Genomic DNA, 13,307 nt, shown 5'->3' with positions numbered 1-13,307 from the left:
CCCTAGCAACTTAAGGTGTGAAGCCTATCTACCTATTGACGACAGGTAAGCTCTGTAAACCCCTCTCTTAACAGTAATGCTAGAAGTCACTCATATGTCATTCTTGGGTCTCTCTAAAATTGAGGTGGCTTTTAAAATTATAATTAGGCTTTTGATTGATCACTATTGAATTTTGATCAAACAATAATTTTAAAAGCCACATCATTTTTAGATGGGCATAAGAGTGACACATGAGAGACTTCTAGAATTACTCATCTCGTAAACGGTCTGAATGTTAATCATTGTGATTCTTAATTGTCGTGCAAGCCCATAAGTGATAGCGATTCTTTATTGGGCCCAGATGATGTCCAATCACACTTGGGCTTTTGTTAATTGGGTTCTAGTCAGTGTTTTGGATACGTAGGGACTAGATTTAGAAATAGAAGAGCATTCTACAAAGCCCACTTTTAGAAATTGAGCTCGGCAAAGCCCACTTTTATCTCTCCCTCGCGAACTCTCTCTCTCTCCCGCGCCTCTACGGATCCTCTACATCTCTGCAAATCACTCAGCGAAAGCTAATGAGGAGGAGGAAGATTGCGGTAATTCTCCTCTCCATCCTCTTTAATCTCTCTCTCTCTCTCGTCACACACTCTCTCATGTTCTTTTCAATTTCTTCCTCCTGTCTTGCTTCAAGAATTGTTTAGTGATGCTGTGGGTTCCTTAGTTTCGAATTTTTGGATGATAATCATGAATTTTGTAGCTTATTTGATATACCCGTAGGATGATTCTATATATTTTCTGTTGATGTTGGAAACTTGGAGTGAAAATAGAAAACCCTTTGAATATTCACGAAATTGGCTGGCTGTTGATACTGGTTTGGGTAATAATATAGTTGATGATTTTCTATTTGTAGTAATAACCAGGGAATTTTGGTTCAATCGATAGATCCATGGAATGATTTGTCAATTTTCTGTTCCAAATCTGCTGCCATTGGATCTTTCTTTCAGTTTTCAATCTTAATCGAATAGAAAAAGAAAATGATATTCGAAGCAGCAATTTTTCCATTTAGATAGCTTAATTTCTGAGTTTCCCTCCAGGCCTTCAAGGTAAGACAATCTTCCTTTAACTTTGCTCTAAATTTTAGGGTTAAATACCTTTGACCCCCGGTGGTTTGACAACAACTTTATTTTTTTTTGCCCTTGTCCTTCATTTTGTATCATAGATGATACTATGTTTATGACTAAAAACGGAGATGGTACCTTCGTCCAAAAATTGAACAGAAATCGATGTCAGTACCCTTAAGAAACTGACATGTGCCCTATGCCCCATTAAAAATAAAATTAAAAATTAAAAAACTAGAAGTATTAATAACATTAAAAAAAAAAAAAAAAAAAGAGGGGTGGCTTGTCTCTGGGCAAAATGGGGTGGCCGGCCACCCCCGTTGCCGTCTTAGAGTGGTTGAACCTTCTCCATAGCCCAAGGGCCAAACCCTACGACAATTTTTTTTTTTTTTTTGGCCTTGTGGGGGTGGGTGAACCAGCCCTAAAGGCCATGGGGCGGCCACCCCCAGACCGTCAGTAGAGGGTGGTTGAAACCAACCCCTAGTACAAACGGGGGTGGTCGAGCCACCCCCAAGGGCCTTGGGGGTGGTTTCGGCCACCCCTCTATTTTTAAAATTTTTTTTTCAAGAATTTTTTTTTTTAAGGTTTTTAATATTTACAGTTTTTTAATCTTTAAAGGGGCACATGACACGTGTCGGTTTCTTAAGGGTGTTGGCGTAAACTTTCGCCAATTTTTAGACAGAAGTTGGATGGATGTACCATCTCCGTTTTTAACCATAAACGTGATACAAAATGAAGTGCAGAGGGCAAAAAATAAAGTTGTTAAACCACATGGAGGTAAAAGGTATTTAATCCTAAATTTTAATGCATGTTTAGTTCTCATTTGCTTCTTGAATGTTGAAATTTTTTCAATTTCCTGCTCTGGTATCTGGGTTTGGATCGTTTTGATAATAGATGAACTATTTTAATGAATTGGGTTTTGATTTTAATTGATGGTTTTGCAGATTAAGAGTTCAATGGTCTTCTTATGGATGGTTTGATTGCTAATATGAATAGATTTTAAAGAACTATGTTTTGATTTTTAAGGAATGGTTGACTGGTTATGTGGATATCGATAGTTTTAAAGCATTTTGAAGACTTAAGTTTGATTGTTGTGTGTTATGTTCTTGAAATTTATGGTTGTTGATGGGTGGTAATCTATGGTTCATTTTTGCTTGTTGGATTGATTGTCATAGGCTCCGAGAGCGACAGTAATGGAGTTATTATTTTGAATAAAATTTGTTTTGAATGTTGCGAAGAACTTTGAGCATAATTTTATTTTTTGTTCCATTTAGACAAATCGGGTCCTTATTGTTGCTGGTTAATTTCCAGGTTCTAGGTGAGTACATGTCTTCTCAATTTTGTTAGAGCATTACAATCCACAACTAATCATCATGAATTATGGTAAGGTAATCTGTCATGTATGTCTCACATTGGATCAATTAGTGTGCTCATCAAGGTTTCTTAGGATCACTTTGATCATTGTTTTGAGAACATTTTTTTGATTAGTAAAAATATGGAAAACGGATAGCATTTTGGTTCTTATAGCAATGGATGCTTTACAAGTTATTTATTCAGCAACACAATTAGTGTCAAGTATAGTAGGGGCAGTTGTTGCACGAGATCAAGCCTCTAGGGATCTTGATGAAGCTCCAAAGAATCAAAATCCTTCCAACTTCCATGAAAATAAATAGAGAATAAAGAGAGAATAAAAAGAATATTTAAATAGAATAGTGAGATTTACAGAATTTGTTCTGGGGTGCTTTTGAAAAGTGGTCAGTTAAACTAGAAAAGTTGAGTTTAATAGCCAAATTTTAGCTAAAGAATAGCTAGTTAACTAGGAATGCTCTAAGGCCCAAAATAAAATCCATTGGATTTATAATTGGACTCAAAACTCTTATAATTTGTAGAACCCAAATTAGCTTTCTTGGTTCTCCAATGCTCACAGGAGTGCTCCGGCCACTTTTTATGTTGAACCGACTTTGTAAGTTCGATTGATTTTCTTTTATTTTGGGGATTGTTTCTAATCATGGTTTTTAGCAACAAAAAAAAATATGTTCAATTTTGGATTGTTTGGAGCAATTTCTGATCTGGGTATTTCTCAAATTTACTTGGTTTACGATCAATTTGAAGACTTTTCATGTTACCTAGATGCTAATTAGCTTTTCGAGCTTCTGGATTTGCTATTTTAGCACCGTTCTCTGATTTTTTATGTGGGTTTCTTGAACCTGTTTCTGTGGTTTACTCTTTTCAGGTTGGTTTTTTAGTATTTAATGTGTAATTTATATTTTAAAGGGTAATTTGATTCCTGGGGTTTGATAGTCTGGTGTAAATGCTGCTGAGTAATTCTTCAACATGATTACCGTCTCATAGAAATGGTATTGAATAAGTTGTGTGCAGTGATAACAGATCTGGTTGGTTGCTTAAAACCTGAAGGAAGAGAAAGCTAAAGATATACTGAGAGCTTATGTCTCTGATTTTATTATTATTATTATTTTATTTTATATATTTTCTTAAGAAAAAGAAAAAGATGCAACATCATCTGCGGTGCAGTGATTTAATCATCTTCTGAAAGAAAAACATAGAATGATTAGAATTGAAAATCTTGGTGGGGAGGATGTGAAGGATTTGGCTACTTTGTTAGGGGGCCGATGAAGAGTCTAAGAAGCCAAGGTGATTATTCGCATTATATCTTACTTGGATAATCTAATGATTTACCATTTTTATGTAACAAACGCATGACTGGATGCGGAATGTTATTCATATACTTTCTTCATTTATTAAGAATATCCTGTCAAAAAAAAATAAAAAATGAAAAGCCTAGAGTTTGTTATGTTGCTGTTATTGTTTAGAGATAAAGTGATGCCCGATGTTACCCAATTGGCCCACACTATGCAGTATTGGTTCCAACAAGGCTCATTTGAAGTATCGATAATATTCTAAATAACTCCTAAATCGCCAAAAATTGAGTCTGAGATTTTTTTAAGTTTCTTTTGTTTCTTTTGAAAGATTGAAAAAGAGGATTAGATAAGAGAAGCCCATTTGAATATAATTCTAAAACAGTGTGGTTTTTTTATTTTTTATTTTTTTTATACATATGTTTGATGCACAGATAATTCTCTTGGATTATATCGATGGACGAGTTATCATTTTTTGACATCTGAGGAAAGATAAACTTTTTACAATTAACTGATTTACGCTATTTTCTTTACAATCATATTAAACATTCTTTATTTTTGTGTGACAGATTCATTTTCAAGGGTTTTAGAGAGGTCTTTGAAGTAAAACTCAAGGATGGATTCGTCACAGAGTGCAGCAACAGCAGGGACTGGCGGTGGCGGGCCTGGCGGCAATGGGATGATCATCTCTCAAGCCAATGACACAACAGCAACAACTGCTGGGGACGATCCAAAGCAGAACTTGAACCACGTCATCAACTCTATCCAGAAAACTTTGGGCCTTCTTCACCAGCTCAACCTTACTGTCTCTTCCTTCAATGCTGCCTCTCAGCTTCCTCTTCTCCAACGCCTGTACCTTTCTGCAATCCTATCTGTTGCAATTAATTCTTTTATTTGTTACTAGGTTTACCAACAAATTTATTTCTGTGGGCTTGATTCTGCAGCAATTCTCTTGTTATGGAGCTCGACAACATGGTTAAATTAGCTGAGAAGTGCAACATTCAGGTTCCTATGGAGGTTCTTAAGTAAGTTTTTTTCCATGATTGCCTCTTCTTCAACTGCAATTATTCTTTTATGACCTAATTCGAGCTTTTATTTATTTTCTGATAACTGATATTTTACTTTCGCTTTTAGTTTGATTGATGATGGAAAGAATCCAGATGAATTCACGAGGGATGTCATAAACAGCTGTATCACCAAAAATCAGATCACAAAAGGCAAAACTGATGCCTTTAAGGTCGGCTTTATATCTTGATATGACACATTTATATAATTATTTATCTATTTCAATGCTTCAAGTAAGTTTGAGATTTACTATTGAATTTTTGGCTTGTGTGTGGTTTTATTTTTCAGGGTTTACGCCGACATCTTCTAGAAGAACTTGAGCAAACATTTCCTGATGAAGTTGAATCTTACAGAGAGATACGTGCAGCCTCTGCTGCTGTAAGTAATGTTTCGTTGAACCTCCAATTTCTTAGAATGATTTTCTCTACAGATTTGCCTCCATTACTTTTCTTCTTTTAACGTTAATTTTTTGTTTTGCCAAAATTACAAGAACCTCCTCCCAAGTTCCCAACCACCCTCTCCAAAATTCCCTCTCTGTTTTGTTTGAAGATCAAATCACTATTTGTGAAGGGTACCACTTTTTTTGTCAGTGTTTTATTGTTATAATCTTCTGTTGTTGCGTAGAATGTGAAGCACATGTCTCCCTTGAACATACTGGATGTGCATCTCTCATTCCCTGAATGATTATGTTATTCATGAGGGATGGTTTGTTACTGGCAGTAATGAGTTTAAATAATTCATTAATCAAATAAGACCAAAGCTAGGGCAAAGTCACGAGCTATCAATGAGAAGAATGAAATGCTAGAAGCAGCTATGTGCATAATCTCAAATGTAGATTGGTGATTGAATGGCACACAAAATTCGAACTCCCAACTTTTTAAGTTAATTTTGATTCATGATATTAGTCAACAGTTAAAGGGCATATAACTTAAAGTAGACGGTGCTGGATACGATCTGGAAGAAAATGTTATTTTGCTTTTGGTTTAACTATCTTAAGCTTTTAAGCTCTTCACATCTAATGCAGGAATCAAAAAGGCTTGCACAAGCACAAAGCATATTACCAAATGGAGATATGAAAGGCTAATCCGATCTTTAGGTGCCCATGTCAGTATTGCATCTGGTTATTAATGTCCGTCTCTTAGCATGTCTATGATCTTGTGATTGTTGATAAAAGCCAAATGGATACATTGATCTAATGTAGCATAATTTTTTTTTTTGGCTTAATTTCCATTTCAGTACATGCTGATCATAAATTTGGGAATGTGATGGCTTTGATTTTCCTCATGATTTTAGTTTGTATACTATCCTTTTTAGATAAGTGCATGTACTATTCATATGGTTAACTGATGTATTATAAAGAAAATATGTCCTGCAGTTGCAGGTTTTTCTTACTCAAGTAACATGAACTTAGATTTTATAGATTTTGTTCTCTCTCTCTCTCTCTCTCTCTCTCTCTCTCTCCCCCCCCCCCCCCCCCCCCCCCACCCCCCCTGCTTATGACTATTATTTAGGAGGGAAATGTTTGAAGTGGATGCATTTGTAAACTTTTATTATCCTTCTGATTGTTGTCTGTTGAAACATGTGGCTAAGAAGCCCACCATGTTTTTCGTTAAAAGTTGCTCTGAAAGAGTTGAGGTATAAGTACACCCAAACTAATTGGAATAATCCATAAATTTGGATATACAATGACTAGCGGAAGAAATATGGAAATAAGTTTGTGGGTATGCATAGAATGCATGATGTCAAAGCTTTTTAGTTAGTGTTGGTAATTTTGTTAGAGCGAAAAAGAGAGCGACGGAAAGACTTGGCACAATTAGTAATTTTGGTACATTGCAAAGGGAATCCTAATTTGGGGAATATCTAGAGAGTTGCTAGAGGTTATATATGTATATATAGTATACAAGAGAGACATCTAGCTAAAAGAAGAAAAAAGATCTAGAAAAATATGAGAGTTGGAATTATTGAAGTCATAGGCAGCAGCCTAAAGGTAAAGTGTCTTAAAGAATAAAGCTTTTAATTCTACCAATGTTCTCTCATGGTCCTCAAAGTTCCGATCGTTTCTTTCCTTCCAAAGACACCACATGAGGAGGACAGTATCATCTTCTATACTGCATCAAACTGAGGACTACCACCTTGCACTCTCTAGCAAGCAAAAAGGTCTACCACCCGATCAGGCATTACCCAAGATAGCCCTACACTGTTGAAGATAGTATTCCAAAGAGCACTGGCAATCTAACATTGGAGTAGAAGTGATCCATTGACTCCCCACTTTTTTTTAACATGCAGCACCAAACAACCACAATGACATATCTCTTTCTTTTATTATCCATGGTAAGGATCTTCCCTAATGCAGCCGACTAGGCAAAAAATACCACTCTCAAGTGAACCTTATTCTGCCAAATACTCCTCCAAGGGAAATGAATACTATCATGGAGAACAAGGACATTGTTGTATGATTTGACATCGAATAACCATCTCTTGGAAGGAACCCAACAAGGCTTGTCTTCACTGCCCCGTCTCAATTTGAAGAAATGCAACAAATTGAAGAACTAGGTAAAGTGATCCACCTCCTAATCGTGAGCCGCTCTAAAAAATTTTACATTCCATTGATGAAAGGCACTAGAAAGCTCCAAATGCTTCGCCACGATGGGCAATACTGAAAAAGTCCAAAAAAAAAAACCTATCTTGAGGGCTTCATCCCACACTACACGTCATGCCAGAATCTAATTTTGGAGCTCTCACCCATCTTAAATCTAGCATGACTAGAGAGCTTCCCCTAACTCATGATATTTTCCAAAGCCCCACACCATACGTCCCATGGACCTCATTTGAACCCCACTCACCCCATGCACTACCATATTTAGAATCCACAACTACCCTCCATAAGGCCTCTCTCTCTCAAGAGCACAATACCAAAGCCAATTCCTCAAAACAGCTCAGTTGAACAAAAGTAAATTTTGGACCTCCAATCCACTTTCGAAGTACATACCTTAGACTAGCTAACCAAATGGATTTTGAATTCTTCACCAATACCGCCCCATAAAAAATCCCATTGCAACTTCTCTATGCGATTGGCAACACCAACCTGTAGGGAAAAAGAGACATGAAGTAAGTAGGCAAATTAGATAAAGCGTTTTTAATCAATGTAACTCTCTCACCCTTTGACAAGTACATCCTCTTCCATACTGCCAAGCAGCGCTCTATCTTTTCAATAATGTCGTCCTAATAGATTTGGCCTTAAACGAAGCTTCCAAGGGAAGACCTAGGTATTTCATAGGAAAAGAAAATACCCTGCAGTCCAAAATGCTAGCCAAACCTTCAACATTATTGACATTGCCAACAGGGACCAACTCTGACTTCGCTAGATTTATCTTCAAACCTGAAACCGTTTCAAAGCATAAAAACAAACAACCCAAGTTGCGAAGATGATCCGGATTTGAACCACAAAAAATCAAAGTGTTGTTTGCAAACAAAAGATGAGAAATATTGATGGCACCACCACTCCTAGACCCCATCGAGAAGGCCTAATAAAAGACCTCCATTCCCTATAGCCGAAATCGCTTTACTTAATGTCTCCATAACAATAACGAATAGAAAGGGAGACAAAAGGTCACCATGTCTCAAGCTACAAGAGCTACTAAAAAAAACTTGTTGGAGTGTCGTTCACCAAATTTTTTTTTTTTTTTGATAAGTAAATAAGTTTTATTGAAAGCGTAAGGCGCCCCTAAGTACATTGGCAGTATACACAAGGAAACGCCTAAGTAGGCAAAGAAAAACGAACAAGAAAATCAGAAAAACTAAGCGACAAGGGTGACAAAAAAGCTACTGTCCAAAGATACAACATACGAAAGAACGAGGCAACAATATCCTCCAAGGAGTTCTCTATGTCTTCGAAACATCTAAGGTTTCTCTCCTTCCAAACACACCAAAAAATACAAATGGGTACCATCTTCCAAACCGCAGCACTTCTTGGCCTTCCAGCCTTCCACCAACAGGCAAAAAGGTCGATAACTCTACTAGGTATAACCCAAGACATACCAAACCGAGAAAAAACAAGATTCCACAAAGTGGAAGCCACATCACAGTGAAGAAGAAGGTGGTCCACAGATTCTCCATCTCTCTTGCACAAGTAGCATCTATTCACAATGATGATCTTCCGTTTCCTGAGATTATCCGCTGTTAGAATCTTGCCTAGGGTTGCCGTCCACGCAACAAACGTCGCCCTCGGAGGAGCTTGAGTCCGCCACACACCCTTCCAAGGGAAGCGTCTACTAACAGAGCCAATCAAGGAACAGAAGAAGGACTTGACCTTGAACACACCTTTTTTGGAAGGGACCCAACAGAGCCTATCTGCACGATCTCGACTCACCGTGGCTGATTGTAGCGCCTGAAAGAAGGAGGCAAAGACATCCACTTTCCAATCGTGCGCCTCTCTAACAAAGCTCACATCCCATTGAATAGAGCCGCCCAAAATCTCAATATTATCCGCAACGGAAGCATTCTTCTCCCGAGCAATACCAAAAAGAATAGGAAAAACTTCCTTCAACACCTTATCCCCACACCACAGATCATGCCAAAATTTTGTCTTAGTCCCATCTGCCACCTCAAACCTAGTAAAGCTGGAGAAAATCTCCCACCCTTTCTTGATATTCTTTCACAACCCCACCCCATAGGGACCTACAAGCTCGCGGGAGCACCACCCACCCCACAAACTACCAAACTTGGAATCCACCGCAACTCTCCACCAAGCATCTCTTTCACTTCCATATCGCCACAACCATTTGCCTAGCAAAGCACGGTTGAACTTCAACAAATTCCGAATATCCAACCCCCCTTCTGAGATTGGGGTGCAAACCTCCGACCAGCTTACCAAGTGAAATTTTAACTCCTCACCCATCCCACCCCAAAGAAAATCCTGTTGTAACTTCTCAATGCGAGAAGCAACACTCCCTGGAATAGGGAACAAAGACAAAAAATAAGTAGGCACATTGGCAAGAGTACTCTTAATAAGGGTGACTCTACCTTTCTCCAAAACCGGATCTCCTCAACAAATACAATAGAAAGTCCCAATTGACATGTTCATAAGCCTTTTCAATATCCAGTCCGCACAACACGCCTAGTTCCCTAGATTTAATCCTACACTTAATGAAAGCGTTCTGAGGGTTGGAAATGATCTTCTCCACTACCATTTTCAACATGTTAGCTAGAACTTTGGCGACAATTTTGTAAACTCAACCCAGCAAGGTAATAGGTAACAATATTTAATGTCAATAGCCCAGCCCCTGATTTCTTCGTTATAAGATAAATGAATGAGGCATTGAGGCTTTTTCCAAACATACCTTTAGCGTGAAAATTATGGAAAACATTCATGATGTCTACTTTGGGCACCTCCCAGCAAGCTTCAAAGAAACCCACAGTAAATCTGTTAGGGCGTAGAGCCTTGTCACAGTTAAAGGCTTTCACCACCTTAAAGACCTCTTCCTTGAAGGGTCTCTCCAACCAAATTCCCCCTCCCATGTGATCAAAAGTAAGGCCATCTAACCTAGGCTGCCTGCTGAACCCCTCCTTAAACAATTTATCGTAGAATTGGACAATGTGTTGTCTAATCTCAGACTGATTTGAAAGAATTGTACCATTAACCACTAGTTGCTCAATGGAATTATTCCTTCTATTCGAATTTTCCCATCGATAAAAGAACTTTGTGCACTTGTCACCATCTCTTAACCACAACGCCTTTGATTTTTTTCCTACAACTCACTTCCTCCGAAAGAGTTGTCTTCTCCAAATCATTAATCACTGTAGCCTTGTTTTTTCCTTCTCACTTTAACCTCTCTCTTATTCCATACCCTCAATAATTCAAGGCAAGATTAGAGGTAATATATTCAAGGCAAGAGAGTCCATATATATAGACTCTTTTATATGGCCTTTCTTAAATCCATCAGAACAGCTACATCCAATTGAAAGAAATCCCAATTTAGAGGTGAGATCCAAATTTACTTTTGCCATACGAAAGATTCTATTGTTTTTTTAGGCTTGAACTTCACATCCTCAGTGTCAGTTGGACTTGAGTCTTCTCGCTTATAATTCTGAGATTATTTGATACATTGAACTTCTAACTGATTTTTTTAGGGAGTTTTTGTTTGTTTCAACTTTCGACACTATTCATACTAATGCATTCACAACATGTGCATGGAAGCACGCATCTCTGATATTCCTATTTCTTCCTACTGCTGCAATGCCTTCATGTTCCCTTTGCTTACTAACTTCTTTTTTTAATCCTTTTCTATTAGCTTTTGCTTGTATTAGTTCGAAACATACGAACTAGACATAAGGTGGAGAAGCTAGATAGACTTATATAACTGACTACTATAAAGGTCCTGGATGTAGCTATTCTTATGATGACCGTATTCTAGTGGTGGACACTTCTGTCTGGAGTCTTAACTACATAGAAGTTATCTGACCAGGTAGTTGGAATTATCATGTTTGATTAGAGGAGGTGTTTCACTTTGATGCAATGCTACCATATTCTTTACTCTTTAGGAAGATTACTTACATACATTTACTTCTATGGTAGTTATGGTGGTGGTGCAATCGATCAAAGATCATAACTCCCACCACTCTGAATTAACACTAGATTCATCAAGAAAACTACTGCACCAATCTCCTAATGATGTTGGGGAACCATCTGTTGGTTCTACCATGTTCAGAATGCCAGTTTCTTCTGCAGTGTACTCAGCAGCATCACTCATCAGCATGTTGGTTTGGTGATGGTCACTTTCTGATAGAACTCCGGCAATTTCTTTTGATTCAAACACAGGTTCTCTTTTCACCGATATGCCTTCACTGCTGTTCCCCTTTTCGCTCCCATGTGGCTCACCCAGCAGGCTTTTCAGTTTCTGGGACTGTTGTAAACCATAAAATACTTATAAGAATTGCCTGTAATTAGCTACTTATGTTTAGAATTATAGTGTACCTGCAGGAGCAATGACTGATGCTCTCTTTCTAGTGACTCGAAGCTGGAAGCTAGAGTGTCATAACTAGCTTTTAATATGCGGTACTCTAGCTCAATCTGTTTAGTCTTCAATCTGGCTCTCCGATTCTGGAACCATATTGCAACCTGGTGAGGCTGCAGACCAAGCTCATTAGCTAGCTGCTGTTTTCTCCGAGGCTCTGGCCTTGACTCTGCCTCGAACATAATTTCCAGCGACTTGATTTGTTCATCACTGAATTTTCGCTTGGTCTTGCTGTTCCTCCTACTTGTCATATTGTGTAAGTCAAGATTCTGGCTTGAAAAACAACTCTCGATTACTGATGATGCACACAAACTTTCCCAACATTCACTAGTTCTAATAAAGTGGCATCTTTTTGGTAGAGGGAGTGTGAACTGAAGGAGGAGTTTTGGACTTTTGAGAGACATATATAGTGGTATGAGAATCTCGGGTGTGGGGCCTGAAGCATTGGTAGGAGATTTATCACATCTACTCGCTGCAGAGATAAATTCTACTTGCTGAATAATTTGGACGCTTGTTCATTTGGACGCTTTACCTCTCTTTGTGCGTAACAGGGTTCTTTGCTTGGGTGTAAAAGCTCCCTCAGCCTGTTCCTATAAATTCTGGATTGGATCCTTTACAACTGAGAATTTCTTACAATTGTATGTCTTTTATTATTGGACAGATAATATGAGAGGCAAGCCTGTCCGAACAGAAGCTTGCATGCTCGAGCTGGTGCAATTCATCTCCTGCTCAGGCAAGTGAGCGTCATTGGGACCTCGGAACATCAACGGTGATACTCTTATTATGTTGAAATTAAGTGTTGGGTTCGGGTTGTGTTGAGATACGTCTATAGAATTATATAGATGAACTTTAATCTGAACTACTTAATTGAACAGGTCAAATTTTTTAATTTTAATCTGCTAATTTCATAAATTCACGATCCATCGTATCAAGAATTGACCGCTCTTATAAACATGTCACATAAGAGTAGCGAGTACATTGCATTTACACACATCGGCAAAAGGCAAAAGATAATATGCTAGTGCACTATGAGATTAGAAAAGTCTTTTGTCCTCTTTAAAGGTGTAATTGCCACGTTGTTCTAAAGTGACTTTGAAAACAGCAGCACCAGCCAGTCAATGCGTTAGGACAAAGGCGTAGCTGGCTGTCCCCCCAAGTAACCAATCCCATTGCACCACACGGTTTGTGGTCTACGTAATGGGTCCACCCACGTGGCTTTATTTCGAAAATTCAATATGTTTTGGTCCTCATAACGTGGCACCAACCATTGGTTTGCCAATCCGACCTTCCGGTTGTTTTTAGACACGTGAGCTAAAAGATATTTTGAATCAATGAATCGACCTTTTCTTAACCCATTTTAAGAAGAGATTCTTTGAAAAAAATTTAAAAAAATATTTTTGTTAGTTTGGTTCAGTAGTTTTAAAACATATAATTTAATTATAAATTGTTTAAATGACTTGTTTTCTGCAATT

General features: G+C 38.0%; 2 protein-coding genes across 5 annotated transcripts; one reads left to right on the top strand and one right to left on the bottom strand.

The window, feature by feature from the left end:
* The first annotated feature begins 426 nt into the window (after positions 1–426).
* LOC133854195 (mediator of RNA polymerase II transcription subunit 10b) lies at positions 427–12,770 on the top strand. Of its 4 annotated transcripts, none has more exons than XM_062290279.1 (7): positions 427–578; positions 4,327–4,609; positions 4,702–4,782; positions 4,892–4,994; positions 5,111–5,200; positions 5,847–5,926; positions 12,497–12,770. In XM_062290279.1, exons 2-6 carry the CDS (start codon positions 4,374–4,376, stop codon positions 5,904–5,906), a joined length of 570 nt encoding a protein of 189 aa, XP_062146263.1. In that variant the 5' UTR covers positions 427–578; positions 4,327–4,373; the 3' UTR covers positions 5,907–5,926; positions 12,497–12,770. The 4 variants fall into 4 exon arrangements, with proteins under 4 accessions (XP_062146263.1, XP_062146264.1, XP_062146265.1 ...); XM_062290280.1 differs by lacking the exon at positions 12,497–12,770 and adding an exon at positions 11,397–11,794; XM_062290281.1 differs by lacking the exon at positions 12,497–12,770 and adding an exon at positions 11,210–11,225.
* Positions 11,322–12,239, bottom strand: LOC133854513 (homeobox-leucine zipper protein ATHB-7-like). Its single transcript, XM_062290750.1, has 2 exons — positions 11,796–12,239; positions 11,322–11,724 (listed from the first exon to the last, which is right to left on the bottom strand). The coding sequence occupies exons 1-2, from the start codon at positions 12,237–12,239 to the stop codon at positions 11,425–11,427; spliced, it is 744 nt and encodes a 247-aa protein (XP_062146734.1). The 3' UTR covers positions 11,322–11,424.
* Positions 12,771–13,307: the final 537 nt, after the last annotated feature.

The sequence above is a fragment of the Alnus glutinosa genome, chromosome 13 (assembly GCF_958979055.1).
Source record: "Alnus glutinosa chromosome 13, dhAlnGlut1.1, whole genome shotgun sequence".
NCBI lineage: Eukaryota > Viridiplantae > Streptophyta > Magnoliopsida > Fagales > Betulaceae > Alnus > Alnus glutinosa.
Note: the sequence above shows the minus strand (reverse complement) of the source record. Positions and strands in the feature narration are given on the sequence as shown.